Consider the following 23,875-nt stretch of genomic DNA (forward strand, 5'->3'; position numbering starts at 1 on the left):
TGGTTCTTACAACTTACAGTCCTCAACATTTTTTTGGTCCTCATATAATCTAACTCCTATATATGTGGGGTTTTTATTTTTTAAAAAGAAAATGATTTAGAAAATACGAAGGGGCCAAATTGCCCCACACTTAGCATATGACATTAATAGTTGTTAGTGGTAGGAATTAAAACGTTACAAAAATACAAAATCTAGGGCTATTTTGGAATTAAAAAACTGTAGGAACCAAATTCAAGGCAAATTTAAATCACATGGACCAAATATGTAATTAACTCTAAAAGATATAATACTCTGAAGTATTTGTTGAATAACATAAACATATCAAATCAATCGTATGTAGATCAAGGTCATATTATTTGTTCAAAAACTTATTGCCTAAAACATAAATAGATCATTCAGTAATTCTTGGTGATGTATGTTCACGTTTATACTTATGAGTTTATTTCTATAATCCAAAAATCGCATATAGAAGATTTGACAGAAATACTTAGGTGGGGATATCATCAACCCAGTCAATGTTCTTTTTTGCTGAAGTTATCGTTCCCAAAATATAGAGCCTCCTAACGAAATAAGCACTCAAATTATAAAAGATGGGTACCAGGTAGATTAAGTGCATCCAGGAAAACTCAAGAGATCCAAAGACGTTGCCATTACTATCTATCATTTGCTAAAAGTTGTGATTCTGTGTATTACACACGCTAGTGTTATAATTATATCTGCTTGTACACCTTAGATACTGAATTCGCTATATGTTTTTGAAAGATATCTTCATATCTGCCATTTCTAGTGGTGCATTGACCACATATTGAATTACTTAGTAAAACTAGTCGGTTTACACACTTCAAGGCTAATCTGCCATTTCTAATGGTGCATTGACTACATATGGTGCACATGTTTTTTTTTTTCAAATTATGATACATTATCATCAACAAAAGTTCTAAGAAACAAACCCCATAGGTTTTGTAACTCATGATTTCAAATTACTAGGAACAACACATAATTAAAATCCATGTGTTGTCTAATACATGATTCTTCCATAATGCGCTTTTCAAACCTAAAATAGACCTACAACATGTATTAACGCATCATTCAGTAGTCGTAAAGCATGTACATACATACAAATACGTACCATTCAAATATCATTTAGTATATACAAGACCATGATAAATGCATAATCTACCTTTTCTATGTCATCACAAGGCTTCCTTTCAGGCACATGGTAAGTGTTCCCTAACATGCCATCCTTCGATATGATTTCTAATTGGCGAAAATATTGCAATGCACACCTTTGCCCTTAGATGTGTTATTTTTCTTATGCCAATTTGTATCGTTTCCTCAAAATAAGACGTAATCGTTTCTATACATATGTTAAGGCCACCTGTTTTTCGAAGGGTATGAAGTTGGTCTCCCGTTATATTAATCTTTTTCATTCCCCATTGATTCCTTCATTTGGACTTCTTATATATATATATATATATATATATATATATATATATATATTACTAATCTACCCCCTCACTCTTACGATTGCAATCTTTCTTCTAGTCTCAGGGGGTGTTTGGGATTGCTTATTATATCTGCTTATTGACTTATTTCAGTCTGGCACCGGTTATAAGCTAATACCTAGTGTTTGGATAAGAAAAAAAAACTGCTTATACCGGTGCCAAACCGGTAATAAGCAATTTTTGATAAGTTAATCCGTCCTGACTTATGAAAAACTGCTTATTACCAGTTTACAATTTTAACCCTATTATCCTGTATACCTATCTCTTTTCCTCCAGATAACATCGATCTCAATCTTCTCCCTTCTTCAGATAACAACATCAATCTTCTCCCTGTCCTTTTTTGTAATTTTACAGATATAAGCAAAATTTGCCAAACACTAAAAAACAACTTATCAGCTTATTGCAGTTTGGTACCACTATAAGCWAATCCAAACACTTTTTACAAAACTCCGGTTTGATACCACATAAGTTAATAAGCACTTTTACAAAAAAAACATAAGTTCTTTTAAATAAGCAATCCCAAACACCCCCTCAGTTGAACACAACTTAATTGCTAATTCAATATCCCCTACGAATCCAAACTCTTGGGAAATAATGTAAGTTGGTTTCAACCCGCCAACTTCAATTATGGAATTTTGAATCAGGGATTTCTTTTTCTCCATGAGGTATTTAGTTAAGCTAATTTTGATCTAATACATAAATCTTCAACATATACCTATTTAAGAATGCCCGGATTTCCTTTTAGGCTAATCTATACTTTCTTGAGTTATGTTACTGTATCTGAAGACGCTAACATATAAATAAGTGGCATCCACATCCACCTCACCCTCAAATGGTATCCCTTCATAGTAATTTCACCGAATTAACGTTATTGAATGAACTTTCCTTATTAGACCAAAGTGTTTTGAAGCAATATAAATATATCACTTTTATATATAACTGTTATGCGAAACCAACATATACCTTAGTTCTTTTCATTTGATTACATGAATATATACACTAGATAAGTATTAACCATCATAGATTTGTGTAATTTGCAAAATTAATGTACTTTGCAGATTGTACATAGAACAAGAAGTTAAATATTCATCTGACAACAACCCTTTATGACATTAGATTCAATAACTTGTTAATCACACACTGATGAAATGAAAATTCAACCAGTTCCACAAATAAGATACACCACCACTTCTATACATCTCTAAGGTAATCCATTTACCTGAATGATTAAAAATGTAACTGAAAATGTGCACATGAAGGTTTCATACAGCTCTATCGTGTTCACAACCAATCCTTCTAGTTTTATGCTCCAAGTATCCAAGATATTGAAAACCCTGGATCTGGTTTAGTCTCTGCATGATTCTCTCTTTATATTTCTTTCTGTGTCTTCATAAGATACTGGTTATAGTTGTTCGAAAATATGCCTCACAAAGCTTATTAATAGGATAAATATCAATAATACTATAGCAGTATTAATATACATTTAACAGTTTTACTCAATCTGGTAAATCTTATGGTAAAATAAAGCTACATATGCTTAGATAGCCGTTAACCGATCAAAACAAACGTATTACATGAAACACCAATCGATTAAACCCGTTACTTACATAGAATCTAGTGACCATTATATTATATATTTAAAAAAGTCGGTATCTTTTCCGTTATATCGTCAACAAAATTGTGCGGAAAATTGGTTAAAATAAGGGAATGATAATCTTTGTATAAATAGCATCTTAATTGTGTAGAAAAAACATAATCTTGAAAGTTAGAAACGAAATGTAAATGAAAAATGGGCCAAGATTATATAAAATGGAGGTTCCCTCAACACCCCACCTCCGTTTTGGCCTAAATTACCCTAACACCCCACCTCCATTCGCCAAAGACAAAAATTCTTTCTACGAGTCGGGGGGGGCATATATCAAATAGGGAGCGACCTCTGAAAGTTTATTTCTGTGAAACACCCATTTTCACTTTTCAAAATTTTGTATGAATTCCTCTCTCAATAGCACGCGACGGAGTATGTTTTTGCTTCGACCCACCTTATTCTATCATCTCAAAGACGATGATTGTTAATCTGCGCCACTTCGGGACAGCCATTAAAGCTCTTTGTCTACAGGTCTGATTGTTGCTCTTTAGTGAAGATGTTTTTTTGTTGAGAATTGAATTTGTGACAATCATTTGTTTTTGTGGTTTTTGTATGCATGTATAGGTCATTTGTACACTACATAATGCACAAGTGTTAAATTGTTAGGGATTCTGATTGAAAGCTAGTTATGATTTTTTGAATTGTTGAAGAAATTTGAGGTTTTGTATGGGAGATGAGTGTTGGTTTCTTGGTATTTGATAAATGGAATGTGATGGTAAGGAACCCAGATCAAATCAAGAGTTGTTGCAAATTGGGCTAGACAAGGAAATTGGGTTAGGGTTTGATGTAAGTTCTGCTGTTAGGAAAACTAGGGTTGAGAAGATGGATGTGGAGAAATTGGGGAAAAAGAAAAGATCTGCTGAAATTAAAAGTGGGTTAGATTCAGATGATGATGAGCCGATAGGCTCGATGTTTAATATTAAAAGTAGAAGGAACCCTAAGAAGGTTAAGGTGGAAAGTGATGGTGGTGTAGACAAGGTTAAGAAGGTGGAAGATGATGGGTCTCAAGATCAGGAATTGGGTGGTATGGATGACACATTGGCTAGTTTTAGGAAGAAATTGAAGGGCCCAAAGGAGTCTAGGGTTCGTGCAACAAAAGGGGGGGATTTGGATACCAATTTGAAGGAGTCAGTCAGTCGATCTTCAATTGGGGCTGTGAAAGATGTAGATTTGACTGAAAATTTGGTGTCAAAGAACGTGGCTAAAGGACAGATCAAATCTGAGGATGGAATTGTTGAGAGTGTCAAGAAAGGGTCAAAAAGCAGTGGTAAAGAGAAAAGCAAGAGATCCAAGAGTAAATCGGTGAGGAAGAAGGCTTTGGGTATCACCAAGTTTGATGATGTTTTAGATGGTCAGAGATCTGGTGAGAATTCAACACAAAACGATAAAGAGGGTGGTGTGGAGCTTGAAGGAGATCTTGACCCCTGTTTGGACGATCATTTAGAAGATTCATTATCAGTTTTTCTCCGCAAGGCACAATCTGGTTCGCTTCAGAAAGCTCGCAGCTCAAAACTTAAGCAGGTTAAGACGACTCAAGCTCGTAATGATGGAGTGGCGCCCAGTTCAAACTACTGTCAGGATGGGATTGAGAAACATCAGAAGTCAAATGATCAAGTGCATGAGTCGTATACTGTTCCAGTTTTAACAGCTGAGAAATCGCCACATGATGGATCTACCCAGAGGATCCTAGAGGATAAGGTTCCTGTTACATTACCTGAAACATCTGCATCCTGTTCAAAGTATCCTGGCAAGAGTCAAAGACTAGAAGAAGATGAAAGATTAACAGACCACCCTAATAAAGATCCTACAGGAAATAATGGTTTTCAGGAAGATTCAAATCATTCCTTCTCCCCGATAGCAAAGTTAGCTCATGATCTTTCTGAGATTGAAGTTCATGAAAAAAAGTTGGAGCCTGCCTGTCCTATCCCTGAGAGTGTTCCAATCGGAGGATTCATTGACAGTTTGGAAGAACAGTCGAAAGTTGTTTTAAAGGGCCCCATATCAACCACAGACCAGAAGATATCACTATTCCCTTCTCCAAGCTCGTTAGGTCATAATGAGAACTTGAATGATGATTTGAAGCCTGCTGGTGCGGTTGTTTTGGACCAGTTGCAGAACGGTTCGCATAGTACTCAACCCCACTCATTGTCTTCTGCTTTCCAGCTACCACAAAAGGAAGTCACTTCCAGTGACTGTGATAGTCCGAACCAGATTCAGGGTACTTGCACAGAAGACCCCGACGTTGTTTCAGTTTCTTCACAGAAGGAGAATGCATCAGCATCAAACGGTAGGTTATCTCCAGTGTCGTTAGGTGAATGCAATAAATATGCAGATGAGGAGACTCCATCAATAGCCACAGATCAAAATGAAGCTTATGCAAGCGACACTGGATCTATGCCTGATCCTGAAACAAAAGGCAATAAGCAATCAGCTGGCAAGCGTATCGTCAGACAAGCTAAGAGGTATAGGCATGAGGATATGGCTTATGAGGGAGATGCTGATTGGGAGATACTGATTCATGGACAAAATTTCCTTGTGAACCATCAAGATGGAGACAAGGCACTGTCATTTAAAACAAGGGGAAAATCAGATTTCTTGCAAACAATTGCCATGGAGGCAGAAAGTGGAGGGGTAGCAGCTGTTTCGGTTGGACTGAAAGCACGCGCTGCTGGTCGTGTTGAGAAGATTAAGTTCAAGGAATTACTGAAGCGTAAAGGCGGGCTTCAAGAATATATAGAGTGCAGGTGCGCCTCTATTAAAACTGGGTTTTTAATTTCTTGTAATGCACTACTTTGGTTCACTTTACCATTACTGGCCGTTTTATCATTCTATATGCATGTCTTTGTTTCTCATAAATCCTCAAACAGCAAAGCTCGCAACATGTTTGCTATATTTGGGTTTGGGTAAGACCTGCCATGTTTTGGAGACATTCTGCGAGAGAAATTGGGAACAATTATATTCAAAACTAAACTGCATTCATTTGTAGAGGTTAAGATCTACGGACTTTCAGCATATCCTCTTAAACCCTGTATTGCATTTCTTTTTATCCAGAAGCTAAATAATATTTGTAACGACACATCTCTTTTGTTAAGTTGTAACAATTTCTCTTTTTCTTTTTCTTCTTGTAATACATGCATTGTGTAGAAATCAGTACCGGAGCAACTAAGGTTACTCCTTTCTGACCAAAGGTCATAGGTTTGAGCCACAGAAACATCCTCTTTGCAAAATGCAAGGGAAAGGCTGCATCCAAGAATCCCTAAGCCAAGAAGTCCTGATGGATGCTGTGCTACCCTTATTTCGCAACTCCTTAAGGTGTATTATATGACTCCCAAAAGTTTTTGCACATTCCCAGGAATTCTAAAGACCTTCATATTGTATAGAATCGATATCACGATTCTTTCTTTGGATAAAGACAATGGCATCACCATGCATTACTACTATCCAGTAACTTGGATATGGCATCTTCTTATTGCAATATAATGGTTGTCAGCTGATGCCTGATAGACAGAGATGCTATATTAAAGAACTACTTGAAAGCTCTAGGTATCCTCATAGCATTTTGCAAGTCTTTCATGACTGTTCTCTTGCAATGAGTTGCAAAGTTATCCAAAAAGTCTCCTTATATCAACGCATCAATTGTTTACTTTCCAAATGTTGACTTTATCATGACAAGATACTTTCAAGAAATCTCTCTATTCTCATGGAACAACTTGTGCTTGCAACATTGTGATGCACATTTGAATGCAAGCATATACGATATCTGCTGATGAATCCAATTTTAGGTCAGTTTATGGTCTTTAATTCCGTTAGTATAAGGGGAAGTGAACTGGGTAGTGACAATTCTCTCTTTTCAAGATTTCAACATGTAACACATATTTTCTTTAAAAAAAAGTAGAAGGTATCATATCATTGCTAAGAAACCGACGTCTTATGTGCTTTTGCTTTTTCTTTTTGTTGGTTTTTGTAATGTCGTTTCACTTGCTGCAGGAATCATATTCTACATCTTTGGAATAAGGATGTAACTCGCATATTGCCTCTGTCGGAATGTGGAATATCTGATACTGCTGTCGTGAATGAACATCCACAGGCTTCTATGGTTAGGGATATTTACTCATTTCTGGATCAATATGTAAGTTCTGTAGATTTCACTTGTTCATTATAAACTATAATTCCCTTCTTTGCTTGCCAACATTTCTGGTTTGCTTGGATGCTTTCTCTCACAGTGCTGATTTTCTAGTCGTTTGTGGTTTTTACTCAAATCTGTTTGGCCTTTTCAGTTTCTAACAATTTATTCTACAGGGTTACATAAACTTCGGAGTTGCTTCTAAAAAGGAGATGTCTGATGCTGGTGTGAAGCCCAATTTCAGGCTTTCAGGAGAGGAGAATGATGGAAGAAAATCTGGAGCCCCTGTTACCGATTTGGATGATGGAGTTTCCTTTATCCTTGGTAGGACTAAAAATTACCATGCCTTGACAGATGAGAAGGGTGACACTTTACTTAACAATGAAAATGAAGCAGCAACAGAAAGTTTGGACGGGATCGTTAAAAAAGATAAAGGTGCTCCCATTTCCTCCATGGAGATGGAATGTCAAGAGCATTCACCTTGTGAATGCGTAGAAAAGGATTGTCATGGTGGAAAACTACCCAACAATCTTCTGAGCTCAACTTATACTGAAGCAGAGGATGGCCAATCTGCTTCGGTTGATCAAAAGGAGCCAACTGTCTGTATGCAGTGTGCTTCAGAAACAAGAAAGAAAATCATTGTAATTGGAGCTGGTCCTGCTGGATTAACTGCTGCTCGACATTTGCAGCGTCAGGGTTTCCATGTTACGGTGCTAGAGGCCAGGGATAGAATTGGTGGTCGTGTTTTTACAGATCGTTTGTCCCTTTCAGTGCCCGTAGATCTTGGGGCTAGCATTATCACAGGTGTTGAGGCTGATGTCACTTCTCAAAGAAGACCAGATCCTTCTTCATTGATTTGTGCACAGTTGGGTCTTGAACTGACTGTTTTGAACAGTGACTGTCCTCTCTATGATACCGTCACAGGTAAGAAAGTTCCTCCGGATTTGGATGAAGCTTTGGAGGCTGAATACAATAGCCTACTTGATGACATGCAATTGGTTGTTGCCCAAAAGGGAGATCATGCAATACGAATGTCCCTTGAGGAGGGTTTAGAATATGGACTTAAGATGCGGCGGAATTGTATAGAGCATGCGGTACATAAATCAGATATGGTAATGGGATCTGAGAAAAGTAGTACCAAAGAGGAGATCTTGAGTCCTCTTGAAAGGAGAGTCATGGATTGGCATCTTGCTCATTTGGAATATGGTTGTGCTGCTTCACTACAAGAAGTATCTCTTCCGCATTGGAATCAAGATGACATTTACGGAGGATTTGGCGGAGCTCACTGCATGATCAAAGGGGGTTATGGTGCTATTGTTGATTCTCTTAGAGATGGACTTCATATCCACCTGAACCATATGGTTACTGATGTTTGCTATCAAGCAGAAAATCATGGAAAAGATGAGTCACAGAAGAGAGTTAAAGTTTCTACAGAAAATGGCAAGGATTTCACAGGAGATGCAGTTTTGATCACAGTGCCACTTGGATGTCTAAAAGCAGAAACCATAAAGTTTTCTCCATCATTACCCCAGTGGAAATATTCTTCCATTCAACGACTTGGTTTTGGTGTGCTTAACAAAGTTGTTTTGGAGTTCTCTGAAGTTTTTTGGGATGATTCTGTTGATTACTTTGGAGCCACAGCAGAGGAAACTGATCAAAGGGGTTGGTGCTTTATGTTTTGGAATGTCAAGAAAACAGTTAATGCACCTGTTCTTATAGCATTGGTGGTCGGCAAGGCAGCAATAAATGGCCAAGACTTAAGCCCGTCTGATCATGTAAAGCATGCTTTAGTTGTACTTCGGAAACTTTTTGGGGAGGCTGCTGTACGTGATCCAGTTGCATCTGTAGTGACAGACTGGGGAAGGGATCCATTTAGCTATGGTGCTTACTCATATGTTGCTGTTGGGGCATCTGGAGAAGACTATGATACATTGGGGCGGCCTATTAACAACTGTTTATTCTTTGCTGGTGAAGCTACATGCAAGGAGCATCCGGACACCGTTGGAGGGGCAATGATGAGTGGGCTACGGGAAGCGGTGCGTATAGTTGACATACTAACCACAGGAAATGATTTTACAGCAGAAGTAGAAGCCATGGCTGCTGCAAAAAGGCATTCTGACAGTGAAAGGAATGAAGTTAGGGACATTGTTAGGAGACTTGATGCTATTGAGCTCACAAGTGTTCATAAGAGCTCTTTGGATGGGTCCCACATTGCGACAAAGGAGGGTTTACTACAGAATATGTTCTCCAACGCAAAGAGTACAGCTGGGCGCTTGCATCTTGCTAAAGAGCTCTTGAATCTTCCTTCTGACATTCTTAAATCTTTTGCTGGAACCAAAGAAGGGCTTAGCATTCTCAACTCATGGATACTGGTGAGTGCCTCACATGATCCATTCTCAATCAAGAAACATCGAGTTAACAACATAAAAGTTAGACAATTTCACTATTGTGTTTAAATATTTATACATACTGTTATGCTATTTGTAACAGGATTCAATGGGGAAGAATGGGACTCAACTGTTGCGTCATTGTGTTCGTCTTCTTGTACTTGTATCTACAGATCTACTAGCAGTTCGCCTTTCAGGTATTTTTTATGTTGCTGAATGTGTATACTTAATATGCCTTGATAAAATTTGCAATTCCTTTTAATTATTAATTGTTGGATATATGATCAAATATTGCTACTGGGCTCCTAATGTTATTGTTATTATGAATGTAGGTATTGGGAAAACTGTAAAAGAGAAGGTTTGTGTGCATACCAGCCGAGATATCCGTGCTATAGCGAGCCAACTTGTTAGCGTATGGGTTGAGATTTTTCGAAAGGAGAAGGCATCTAATGGTGGGCTGAAGTTACTGAGACAATCAAGTGCTGCAGATGCTTCCAAAAGCAAATCTCATTTAGCTTCTGGGAAACCCCCATTGCGTGCCCATCATACTTCATCTGATAACAGAGTTGTGAAGGGTGCTGGCAACCCTTTATCTGCAAATGCAAACAATCGAAAAGGGAATTCTGCAGCTGCAACAAAGCCGGAAAACAAACCGTCTAGTTCTCAAGGTTCTGCAGGAAGACAAAATTGTAAAGAGGAGGATAACAAAGATATACCCATGTCTGAAGAGGAACAAGCTGCTTTTGATGCTGCAGAAGCAGCCCGTGCTGCTGCTATTGCAGCTGCCGAGGTTTGTTTTTCTCGTCATCTTTCTTTTGTCTGCCTTTCTCATATCTCTTAAATAGCGCACACAGGGAAATCATGTAACAAAGACCAAAGGGTAAAGTTGGTAATTTGCTTTAAAACTTGCAGGCGTATGCATCATCTGGTGCCAAGTGCAACACAACCTTGCAGCTTCCGAAGATACCATCTTTTCATAAATTCGCCAGAAGGGAGCAATATGCACAAATCGATGATACTGAATTCCGAAGGAAGTGGGCTGGTGGCGTTATAGGGAGGCAAGATTGCGTATCTGAAATAGATTCTAGAAACTGTAGAGTGAGGGATTGGTCAGTTGACTTTTCTGGTGCCGGAGTCAATATTGAGAGTTCGAAAATGTCCGTAGATAACCGCTCACAGCGGAGCAACTCGAATGAAAATGCATGTCAGTTGAGTTACAGAGAGCACTCAGGTGAAAGTGCTGGTGTTGATAGCAACATATTTACAAAAGCATGGGTCGATAGTGCCGGTAGTGAAGGGATAAAAGACCATAATGCCATTGAACGATGGCAATCTCAAGCAGCTGCTGCTGATTCTGATTTCTTTCATAGGAGTATGCACGTAATGGACGAAGAGGACTCAAACATGAATCTGAAACCATCGATTCGTAGGCATGACGGCCTGGCAAATGAGAGCTCTGCTTCACAAGTTACCGTGAACAGGGAGTTGGTGGGTAATCAACCTCGAGGAGTAGACAACATCAAACAAGCTGTTGTTGATTATGTGGCATCGCTTCTTATGCCTCTTTACAAAGCAAGAAAAATTGACAAAGAAGGTTATAAGTCGATAATGAAGAAAACAGCCACAAAGGTCAGTCGTCTCTCCCTTACTCTAATCTGAATCCATCCAGATATAAATCAAAGAACATTTGAAATTTCATTCTTATACCTAAAACAAAATTCAAGAAAAGCCCTTAAATTGGTAAACAATTTCACAAGAAAACGAAGAGCACATCCCCTAAAATTCCATTGTCTTTAAAAAGCTACTATATAATTACAATGCTTATCAATTCGAGGGTTTATATTGGTACATAAGAACTATGCATGACCAGGGTGAAATGGTTATTAGCTAATAAGTTAGCTGAATTTTACCACCAGTACACATTAAGACTGTGTTTGGTGTGGACAGGACGACATGACAGTCCAAAAACTTCTTGCCTCACTTTTGGTGTGACTTTAGACTGAAACATTACAGGACTCGAGTGGGACAAAAATGCATTTTCTCAGTCCCACCAAATTAGGTGGAACAAAAATAGGAGATGGGACAAGATTGGCAAATTACTAAACTATCTATGTCAAATTAAAACCCTAAAACCTCCGGCACCTCTCTCTCCCCTTCTAGTCCCGTTGGCGTACCGAACGCACCTAAAGGCGTAGGGCTATATCTGTATGTAGATGCTATAGATTAGAGCAAATCAAATGCCAAATGTAATTGTTTATGATTTATTGGTCGCATATTTGGTAGTGTCAAATGTGACAATAGCTGAATTCGTATTTAGTTAATGCCACACACTCCAATTTTTGAATCTGGAATAGAATGTTTCTTGGGTATTTTGGTTAGAAACTGAAAGAAGTGGCAATGATGCTGTTCTTTGAATTGCCTTGTCTGTATATGACACGTCCTTGGTTGAATTTCAGGTCATGGAGCAGACCACGGATGCAGAGAAAGCAATGGCTGTATTTGAGTTTCTTGATTTTAAGCGCAAAAACAAGGTGTGCATTTGGATGTTTTTCGGTTTCCTAGGTTTAATGGCTGTATTTGCTAGCTCTACTCTGTTCAGATATCGTCTTTGTTATGTACAGTTAAATGAATCACTTAATTTCTTTAAACTCTGCAACGTGCAGATACGAGCATTTGTGGACAAGTTAATTGAGAGGCATATGGCTATGAAGACAGATGCCAAATCTGGATGTTCCTGAAGATCAACCGACAATATCTCTTGGTTCACAACTTCCATGATGCCAATAGTCGAAGCCTTTCAAGAATTCGAAAAAAAGGTGAAAAGAGGGACACAAGAGATATGTTATGTATTGAGTTAGGGATATGCTCACAGACACCATCAGTCTTCCTTCACTTTTGGTATGGGTTCCTTGCAATTCAAAATTGTAATTTAGTTAGAAAGTGAAAACCCATTTCTAGGACAATTTTTCCCCCATATCTTTCGTGAAATCTGTACAGGTTAGAATGACCCTGTTGCAACAAAGATTATTATACAAGACAATTTTTCTCTTCAAAGAAACTCCCATTTTGTTTCTTGATTTCTTCTTATGAGGATCTTTTCAAACTAACCACAAAAACCAAAACCAACCTCCGTTTTTCTTTCTTTTGTGTCGGGGGTACGAGACTTGAAATGTTACACGTCTCCCGTCTCTTGTTTTCTCTTTGTTTCTGCAGAAATGTATTGGTGTCGAGTTCCAGGAAGCTCTGCTGATCATCGATCACAAACTTACTTGAGAGGTTCGTTTTTAGCTTTACGAATCCTGAAAATGTACAATTTGTTTCTGCAGGCATGCGGTGATTTTGTGTTGGTGAAGAAATCGTTAGAAATAAATGTGGTGCTTAATTACTTACTGGTCTTCTGGATTTTGCCAGGAGAAAACCCATTAGAGATCGGAGGCATTTGGAACAATGCTATCTGTATGATCATAATTTCTTGTTCCCAGGTGCGTTTGGGAGCATGGAATTCAAGCTTCGAAATTTATGTAAATCTCATATATTTTAAAATTTAAAGCCTTTAATTCTCTCGTTCAAGAGTGCGTTTGGTATGCGGACTAGACGGAACTGGATGGGGGACCAAACGGGCGAGAGTAAGGTAGGCAGGTAAAAGAATTATGAAAGCTTTTAGGTTTTAATTTGACATGGATAGTTTAGTAATTTACCATCTAGTTCAAACTAGTTATTGTACTTTGATGGCTTGCCTACCAAACACATTCTAAAAGAGCCTTTTTGGGAAAAATAGAGGTTCCTACATGTATTTGATCAATATAGGATCCCAATGATTCATGATTCATCTCTAATAATGTTTCTCCACATGTGATCAAATAGTCTTTGAGATAATATCCCACACAAATAATATGGACTCTGAGGGTCTTTGGTCCAACAGTATATGTTAGAATTCAACTTCTCATAAAGCATTTAAAGTTCATCAAAGGTGAAGAGGGTGTGTCAGTTTATTATTATATATAAATATTATATAGTTTCAAAAAAATATAGTGCTTCTGGAAGGCATCATGGTACTGACTGGGAGTGTTATCTTGGGTTGCAAGTCTTGTATCATAATTAATTATTTAATTAATATGTAATATGACTAATATTAATATTTAATTACTCATTAAATAAAAGCAAAATGTTGCTGAGTTGGATCATTGTTGATATGCGAATCTTGTAAAAGAAAGAAGAAGATATTCGAAAAAATGGATTAAGATGTTTCTAGTTATTATTACCTTTGGACAATTCATACCATGGCTTTAAGCGTCTTTTGGGATTAATTTATTATAATTTAATGAACATTTATTGTTCTAATTTTTTACTGAAAATATAATTTAAAAAAAATATTATGGAGTTGTTTGGTGGTTGTTAAATGATTTGGTGCAGAATGATTAAGAGGCTTTCATGATATAATGCAAAATGAAATATAATTGTTTGGTAATTGCTTACAATGAAATTAGGGTGCTGAATGGTTAAGGGAGACACATGATACAAAATCATTCAGAGAGTTTTAGAACTATTAAGATGTAATTTTTTTTTGTCAAATAAGATTCACATATTAAAGATTCAGAGACTGCCTCTTAATACCAATTTTTTGGTTAACAATTGAACGAGACCCTAATTTGATATATAGGAGATACATAAGTCTTACACTTAGTAAATAAATACACGGGTTCATGTTTTAACAATCATAAAACATCACGTAAAACATACAAAACGCCAAACATCATATATCAATGCGATAACTCATATGTGCAATATCGCAAGCGGACATCCGTCATGAATGAAATCCTAGATCTCTAGGTCTCGTCAATGATCTTCCTCTTGAGGTTCTTTCTCAAGACACATCTGCGACTATATCCTATTGATCGTTTTTCCATGATCATACTTCACATGCACAAAAAACATATAGCAAAACGTGTTAATTACCAAAGGGTTATATTGACTTGGTGGTACATGAGTTGTTAGTTATAGAGTTCAACCTTTCATAAGATTAAGGATTCAAACCTTATAAATGTGAAGAATGTACGTTAGTATTTGCCGTATATAAATGTGATACCAACTTATAACACCCTATTTTTAGGATAACATTTCTACAGAAATTTCGGCATGACCTATTTGGAAAATCATGTTTTGCCATTTTTTTAAATCTGTCTGCAATTGTAGAATATGATTCCCAAAAGATTAGGCTATATATAAATCACATCTATAAGCTGGTCTATATACATACAACTAATTTTCAAGATGACGCTAATACAATTCCCGTCAAAATACTACCTGCAATAAATCATTTTTTTTTCCCAAATACAGACTATTATAGAAGTGAAGGTATTCAAACATGTTTATCAAACTTTTATAAACATGTTTGAATAGTTCATACATCAATAGTTCTCCATGAATTTGAACCCCCTCATAAAACTTCATATTTTTGCTCAGCTCGGACTGGAGTAAACTCTAACATTAAAGATTTCACCTATGTGCATAAGAAATGTTGGGTTAATCTTTGAAACATCTTTATACATGTTTAACACATATATCCATTTCATTTCAACCTTTAATTTTTGTAATACACGTAATTTTCTAAAAAACGGTAGGAGAATGGTCGGAGAAACGGTCGGAGAATGTCCAGGAAAAGATCGGAGAATGGTCGGGAAAATGGTCAAAAACTGGTCGGGAGAAACAGAATGGTCAAAGTAGCTTAAGATCCTGTTTGAGGGATTAGCTAACGCTGGTGACCCATCCATGCGACCCTAGGGTCGCGGACAAGGGTCACATGATCCACCTGATGGTTAAAATCATGATTTTTTTTGGGGTTTTCTTCATTTGGTCATAAGTTCTTCATTTCTTATCTGACTTGGGCGATTCTTGAGGCTATAGATTCGTATTTTGAAGCTTTTCCAGGGGAGATTGAAGATGATTAAAGTTTATTCATGATTGGAGGTTTCTAAGAGTTGAAAGGTAAGACTTGTATCTTCATTTTTTTAATTTGGGTTTGGTCACTTTGCATCCTCAACTTCCCTTTCCTCTTTGTGGTGTTTTGCTAAATCTTGGGAGTTCAATAGAGTTTTCTTGAAATCTATACACCATAGATCTGGAAGTCTATCTTATGGATCATAAGTATCCACCGTTGGAAGTTAAAGATTTGGATTTGGAACTTAGTTTAACTTACGATAGTAAAGTGAGTTCAAGTTACTTTATGAAAACTTTGTATATGCCAAAATGCGTATTTTGGATTCTTAAAGCGTTTTCTTTAAAATTTATCAAATATTGTTGGTTACTTGACGAAATTACATCTCCTGTACACTTGGTTTTATAAAATCTTGATACGTACATATATTTGGGGTTTTTGGGACATATTGATGATAAATAATAAAATATGTAGATTTTGATGATTTATATCTCATATGAGGTTATTTGATGTTAATAAACTTTTGATATTTGAGTTTATAAATCATTGGAAAAATGCATATGATTGATTTTTGTTGGATTTTGTAGTGTTTTGGGTCATGAGACTTGATATACTATTTGAATACATTTAGGGTTTATGGTGACTCGAGTTTGATTAGTAAAACAAATTGGAGAGCTTATTGGCTTGTATTTGAACAAATTTCGTCGCACTTTTGAGTAATAATGATGGTATTCAAACCACTTGGTGTATAAGTTGATACACGTAAGATATTCACATTTTATTGGTTTATATTGGCTTTTATTGATTATTCGAATGAGTCGTTGAGTATTTGGCTTGGTTTTAATTCACATGCGTTTTGGGAACATTTGTTCAATTTAATTTTCTTAGTGTTGAGTTTTCAAACATGATATGCAATATGACATATTTATTTTGAAATTACACGTTTTGAGTGTGTTGGTCATTCAATTAGAGTCATGTAATTTAGACTGCAGTGCAATGGATCAATAGGCATAAGAATATGATAACTCAAACCTTGAGAAGATGTGTTTTCTCAAAAAATTGATGACTACCTTCGAGTCGTTCTTTGGGGTTGCAATTGCTTCGATCCACTTGGATACATAGTCCACCGCTACCAAAATGTATTCATTCTTGTACGATGGTGAAAACGGGCCCATGAAGTCGATGCTCCAAACATTGAATATCTCCACCTCCATGAATATTTTCGTCGGCATTTCATTCCGTTTTTGAGATATTATCAACCTGTTGGCATCTATCACAACAAGATATGAAATTTTAAGCATCTTTAAACAAAGATGACCACTAAAATCTAGAGTGTAGAATCTTTGACGCAGTGCGATCAGTGCTGAGGTGACCCCCGCATTTGAGAGAGTGGTAATGCTTCAGTAATTTGATTTCTCTTTATCCGGCACACAACATATAATCATGTCATCTCCACAATGCTTTTACAAACACATCTCTTTCCAAAAGTAATACTTCACATGGGTGAAACTTTGTGTCTTTGATGTGAGCTTAGGCCATAAGGAGCCACACCACTTGCTAGGTAGTTCACCATATCAACATACCAAGGGTCAGATACCCCTATGGCATACAATCACTCATCCATAATGAACTCATTGATTGGAATAACATCATCTTGCTCCATTCTCTCTTGCCATGAAAGGTGATCTACCACAATGTTTTTCGTCCCCTTCTTATCAATGATCTCGATGTCAAAATCCTGCAAAAGCGAAATCCAATGAATGAGTCTCAGATTTGCATCCTTCTTAGACATAATATACTTGAGTGTTGAGTGATCTATGTAAATAATGTCTTTAGACCCAACAAGATATGATCTAATTTTTTCACTGGCGAACACGACTGCTAGTAATTCCTTATCTGTTATGGCATAGTTAATTTGTGCCTCATCTAAGTTTTTGCTAGCATAGTATATCACATGAAGCTTCTTGTCTTTCCATTGGCCTAGAACAGCTCTCAGGCGAAACCACTTGTGTTGCATATGACTTCAAGGGCTAAGGTCCAATCTGATGCTATGAGAATTGGTGCAGATGTGAGTTCCTATTTCAACCTATCATAGGCTAGTTCACAACTTTTTGTGAACTCAAACTTGGCGTCCTTGAAAAGTAGCTCTAATAGGGCCTGACAATCTTGGAGAAATCCTTGATGAATAGTTAATAGAACCTCGCATGACCCAAGAAACTATAGATTCTCTTTATGGAAGTCGGATATGGCAGTTCCTTGGTGGCTCCAATTTTTGCCTTGTCGACTTCAGTATCCATGGCATACACCTTGTGGCCCAATACAACTCCTTCTATCACCATAAAGTGACATTTCTCCCAGTTCAATCCCAAGTCAGTGGCTAAACATCTCTTGAGAACATATTTAATATTTGACAAACACGTCTAGAAATAGTCTCCGGAAATAGAGAAGTTCATCCATGAATATTTCCATCGTTTTATCCACCATATCAGTAAATATGGCCATCATACAACGGTGAAATGTGGCTGGAGCATTGCATAATTCAGAGGGCATACGACGATAGGCAAAGGTGTCATATGGGTAAGTAAATGTCGTCTTTTCTTGATATTCTGGAGCTATTGGGATTTGGTTACATACCAAATACCTATCAAGAAAGCAGTATTAAGCGTGCCCGACCAAGTTCTCCAACATTTTCGATAAATGGCAAGGGAAAGTGATCTTTCTGAGTGGCATTGTTGAGTTAACGGTAGTCGATGCAAACTCTTTAACCAGTGAAAGTCCTCGTCGGAGTTATCTCACTCTTCTCATTTTTAACCAATATTATCCACCTTTCTTCTGGACCACTTGCACGGGACTAGTCCAAGGATCATCAGAGATCGAGTAAATGATTCATGCATCAAGGAGCTTCATCACCTTCTTACACACTACTTCCTTCATATTGGGATTCATTTTTTTTATGCTCAATGGGTATCCTAAACCCATCTTCCATCTTGATTCTATGCATACAAAAAGGACTTAATCCCTTCAGATGAACAATGGTCCACTCGAGAGCAGATTGGTGCTCCCTTAAAACTCGCATCAACTTTCTTTTCCAACTTACTTATTTGTGATGATATACTCATAGCCACTGTTGAGTTTGCCTCCAAGTAAGCATACTCTAAATGAGAAGGTAGCGGGGCACTTCCGCTTAAGGTTGAGGATTTGCAGTTCGAGGCCTAATTCTTCAAATTGTTGGTGCCTTGTGAATTTTCTGAAAGGGGTGGCTTCCAACTAGAGATGGAAGCGGGGTGGGGATTCCCCGGTTTGATGGGTAATGAAACGGGAACGGGGATTTATTTTTATACCTGAAGCAGGGTCGGGGCGGGGTCAGGGATGACATTGCCCACCCCAAATCTTACCCGATTATTTTTTTTATTTTATTTAATATATGTATATATAGTATGTGTACGTGTATATATATGTATATATTTATTATCACATGACAAATATATTTGTTTTTCAATATTGTTTGTTAATGTAGTAATGATTCATTATAATTATAATTTTAAACTACGTATTTTTTTAATTAAAACGGTACCCAACGGGTTCAGGAACCCATCAGGGACGGGGGGTTCAAACGGGGATCAGCGTCTGGATGAAGGATGCATTACCCGCCAAATATACGTCCCGTTTCCATCCCTACTTCCAACTTCATCACATATTCAGCACTTCCATTCTCATCACTTTCGGCTTTAGAAAGACCATTTATCAAAGTAGTCTCCAACTCATCCTCGATGGATTTTCTCTCGAATACCTCTTGCATAACTTGATCAATGACGTCCACACTAAATTTGATGTTAAACCTTGGATTGCCATGGTAGGTGATCAGGTATTGACATTTAGAAATGAATTTATTTTTTATTCGATGTATTATTGGAAATTTTAATTAGTCGCTTTTTCCAGATTTTCTAATCAAAATTCGGGCATGACCTATTCGGAAAATCATGTTTTGCCATTTTTATAAATTTTCCTGCATTTGTAGCATATGATTCCCAAAAGATTAGCTATACAAAAACTACATCTATTAGCTAGTCTAAGGAAAAAAAACTAAGTTTCAAGTGACGCCAATACAATTCCTGTCAAAATACTAACTGCAACTAAATCATTTTTTCTGTAAATGCAGATTACTATTGAAGTGAAGGTCTTCAAACATGTTTATCAAACTTGTTATAAACACGTTTGGATAACTCATACATCAAAAATTCTCCATGAATTTCAAACCCCTCCATAGAACTTCATATTTTTGCTCAATTCGAACTACAATAAACTCTAACATTAAAGATTCACCTAAATTCTTAAGAAATGTTGGGTTCATATCTGAAACGTCTTTATCTATACTACTTTATAGAGCAGATTTAAGAAAGTCTTAAAAACAACTTAAATTGCATAAACTAGTACTCTTTTATACACAAGTCTTAAATCTCTTAATTACAACTTTAATAGCCTAAGTTACAACTCCGTGCATAAAATCCTTTTACAACTTATATTCACACCCCACTACTGACGATTCATACAGTAACGATTCTCTTTTACAACTCAGATTCAAGCGACGAATGTTTTCTCCAAAACGACGATTGTTTTTCTCCAAGACGACGATTCAGCTTCAAATGCAGGTTTTGTGTTATCACTACTGTCATGCGCCCTCGTGCTCCATCGATTTTGGTTTTTTTTTTCATGCTCTCATACGATCAGGTAAACCATTTGGTTCGATCTTCTTTGATTTTCAAGTAAACCATCGATTTCTTTGATTTTTTTATCTTCCTGTTTAATTGCATATCATTGATTTTTAATCCACATCTCGATTTCTTTCTGTGTAGTTCTTACTGTTTGATTTTTACTCTGCATCTCGATTTTTTTCTATTTTTTTCTTTCTTTGATTCTTTCGGTCCGATGTCTATTCACCGTCCTCTCTTCTCTCTTGTGATTTTGTTTATGGTGTTGACTGGAAGTAAGTGGTTAACAACTTAATGTGGTATTAATGTTAATGGAAGTAATCGGTTAACAACTCAATTTTTAGTATGTGTGAGCTGGGAGTAATGGTTAACAACTATTCTTTCTGCATTCATTTAATGGTGCTTTAGGTATTATGTTCTTTGTGTTGTTATGAAAGTCAATTAAAACATATGCAGGTAGGTCACTTCATATACGGGTAGGTTCATCACTTGGTTCTTTTCTGGTTGGTGGTAGAGGGGAATGACAAAGGTAAGTGTTATCATGGATATTTCTTATTTCTCCAAATGGGTTCTTTCTATATGCAGTGGCCATATTGATACATGGCCTATTTGATCATTGTTCATGTGTTAATCAGTTGAGGGCTTGGTTCCTCCTCTTTTCTGAAGTAGAAGTAGAAGTTTATAAAAGGATCATTATCGTTGAGTCTTGGTAGAAAAAAAATGGTATTCCACAAGTATATGGAATCCTTCCAATGGTTTTTCTGATTACTCAAAGCAAGTAAAAAGTAAACATGAGGGATTCCCACTTAAAAAGTAAAACACATGTTTTTGTTAAAATGATAATAACTGTGTTTTGAGTATTATACAATCAATTAGGGACTTGCACATAATCAGGTTTTATAGTAATGATAGTAAAATGATAGTTGCTAAGAATTTAAGATTGTGGGTATTTTGTACAAAGTAAAATGATAGTTGTTGATTAGGTAAATAAACTCAAAATGATAGTTGCTATCGGGTTTTTTTTCACGTTGGAAAGATTCATGTAGCCATGTGGGTAATATTGCTGATATGTTGAAATATGATTTGTTTTGTTTTAAGATGGTTTCTTTTCTATGCAATTCAATTGTTTTAATTTAGTTGTATAAAATATAGTAGTCATCTTTTGTGTTTCAGATCTAATTTTCTTTGAACATGGTTCTGATTTTTGAGATATGTTGTTATTGAAGTCTATCATGAAGTTATTTACCTAAAACATCATCAGGGGTTGGTGTGAAGGGTTTTCAAGCCTTAGTTTAGCAAATGTAAGAGGGTAGTGAATTCAAAATTTTATAGTTATGTAACTTTTGTTTGCTTGCTCTTTATAGATTTGTCATTGGCTCATTGCCAGATGTTTGGACTGTTGATCTCATGACAACTTTTGTTTATATTTCTCAAAAGAGCTGATGTATCGGCTTTTGGTTGTATCAAATTAGTGACAGCAAGTGGTATAAGGATGCCTAAAGTCTGGTTGTATATTTCAAATGTTCTTGTGGTCTCAAAGTCGTGGTTTCTAGTTCTTAGTCTTTATCTATTAGTTCATGTCTCTATATAATGGAATTTCATATCTATGATGATTTCATGAAAAGTACATATTCTTTTTCATTCCTCTACACGGTTTTGGCGGTTTAGAGATCTTTAGAGTATGGGCCTGAGGATGATGATGATGATGATGATGATGATGATGATGATGATGATGATGATGATGATATGTGTAACAAAAAAAAACAAAAACCAAATATGAATTCTAGATTGATGGCAACTTGGGATACCAAAAGGGTGTAATAGGCTGCTATTTTATAAGACTTAGATGAAGTTGATCAAATTCAACTGTGTATTGTATATGACTTGATAATCAATTAAATTTGCACAACCAATCAATATCAATGAATGATTAAATTGGTCTGGTTTCATCCAATATCTTAATCAATCACCAAATCATTTTAACCATATTCATACACCAAATATATAAAAATACAAATATACATTATATTTAAGTAGTAAATAGAATAGATTTGATTGGTTTGATTTATTAGATTTGTATATAGATTGAATTACTTCAACTTGAAGGGTATAAAATACAAATCAAACTCAGATGATCCTAACATCTAACTTTTGCTTTATGGTTATTTTGTGGCTTGTAGGGTATACATTTTCAAGAAATAAGAAGGTTGAAAGATTGGTTATGAACGAGTTAACGTTATCTTGATTAGTCATCACTAGCCTAACATATCATGTGTCGAGGTTAATAAGTTATCACGGGCTTTGTCATTTCGTTTTTCTGGATTTAATGAGTCATCACTAGTCTTGACATGTTATGGTTCTAGATTTAACACGTCAACGTTAGATTCGACACATCATTTTTTTCCAGAGTTAATATGTCAGTACTAGGTTCAGTCATCCTGCTTTTAGATTTATCATGTCATGTTTTACTAGGGTGGTGTTTGTGATTGCTTATTTTATGTGCTTATTAACTTATTTCTGTGTGGTACTAGCAATAAGGAGTTTTAATGTTTAGATGGAGAAAAGAAGGAAATGCTTACACCGGTTTGGCACCGGTAATAAGGAGTTTTTAGTGAGTTACTTCCTTCTAACTTATTAACTTATTTTAGTGTGGTACCGACAATAAGGAGTTTTAGTGTTTGTATGAGAAAAGAAAAGGGTATATTTATCTATTTTATCAGTTTATCCGATGCAGTATCGCCATAAGCTAATCCAAACACTTTTTATAAAACTCCAGTTTGCCACCATATAAGTTGATAAACACTTTTTAAAAAAAACATAAATTATTTTATATAAGCAATCCTAAACACCCCCTAACCTTGAAATAATATATTTCATAAGCTTTAATAACTTATAATCTATTCATTACATCTTGTATTTTTCCTTCATATTATACAACTACTTTTTTCATGGATGAGCACATTTTTCTTGAATTTCAGTTTTGATTTCTTTGAAATTTTAAATGAATGAATAACATTTTCTCATATTAAAATAACTTAGGAGCCATTTACCTAAATGTATACCCGGTAAGCATTTATGGTTAGGAGTCAACACTATAATTTATTTAATTGGATAAGATTGTAGTACATTAAAATGGTAGCGTATGCAACAATTTACCTGGTAAGCACTTACCCGGATAAGGGTCATCACCCTCACTTACCGAATAAGACTCTCCATCTTATAAGGGTCGTCACCCTCACTTACCGAATAAGACTCTCCATCTTTATTATTGTTCTTATCAGGTAAGATTTTTGACCCTTTTCATGTTCATCAGATAAGAAAAATTACTCGATAAACACTTATCAGGTAAGTATTTAGTAAACGGTCTCTTAGTTTAATTTAGCCCTTTCCAAATTTATATTTTAATTTTGATTTTAATTTCAAAACAAATGTCTACTTTTAAAAGTTTTGTGAATGATTACTTTTCAATTCTATCATAAATTGTAAGATGGTGAAATTCCTAGTTCTCTCTATTGTCATTTACTTAATTGAAAATTCCATATATATATATATATATATATATATATATATA

General features: G+C 36.1%; 1 protein-coding gene across 4 annotated transcripts; it reads left to right on the top strand.

Annotated features, from left to right (window-relative positions):
- Positions 1 to 3,405: 3,405 nt before the first annotated feature.
- Positions 3,406 to 13,134, top strand: LOC112506930 (lysine-specific histone demethylase 1 homolog 3). 4 transcript variants are annotated; one of them, XR_003068493.1, is made up of 11 exons: positions 3,406 to 3,621; positions 3,715 to 5,894; positions 7,138 to 7,279; positions 7,450 to 9,645; positions 9,764 to 9,857; positions 9,993 to 10,450; positions 10,573 to 11,289; positions 12,117 to 12,191; positions 12,324 to 12,558; positions 12,874 to 12,936; positions 13,072 to 13,134. XR_003068493.1 is itself a non-coding variant. In XM_025111267.1 (9 exons), the coding sequence occupies exons 2-9, from the start codon at positions 3,853 to 3,855 to the stop codon at positions 12,396 to 12,398; spliced, it is 5,799 nt and encodes a 1,932-aa protein (XP_024967035.1). In that variant the 5' UTR covers positions 3,406 to 3,621; positions 3,715 to 3,852; the 3' UTR covers positions 12,399 to 12,714. The 4 variants fall into 4 exon arrangements, 1 of the variants encoding a protein (XP_024967035.1); XR_003068495.1 differs by having other exon boundaries at positions 12,324 to 12,476; XR_003068494.1 differs by lacking the exons at positions 12,874 to 12,936; positions 13,072 to 13,134 and adding an exon at positions 12,987 to 13,050.
- The last annotated feature ends 10,741 nt before the right edge of the window (positions 13,135 to 23,875 follow it).

The sequence above is a fragment of the Cynara cardunculus genome (genome assembly GCF_001531365.2).
Source record: "Cynara cardunculus var. scolymus isolate 2C chromosome LG 2, CcrdV1, whole genome shotgun sequence".
Lineage (NCBI taxonomy): Eukaryota > Viridiplantae > Streptophyta > Magnoliopsida > Asterales > Asteraceae > Cynara > Cynara cardunculus.

Excerpts from the sequence above, each read along its gene's own strand:
- LOC112506930 (XM_025111267.1), top strand. The coding sequence starts at position 3,853 with ATGGAATGTGATGGTAAGGAACCCAGATCAAATCAAGAGTTGTTGCAA. Across the intron at positions 9,858-9,992 it reads ACTAGCAGTTCGCCTTTCAG|GTATTGGGAAAACTGTAAAA; the intron begins GTATTTTTTATG and ends TTATGAATGTAG. Across the intron at positions 12,192-12,323 it reads ATTTTAAGCGCAAAAACAAG|ATACGAGCATTTGTGGACAA; the intron begins GTGTGCATTTGG and ends TGCAACGTGCAG.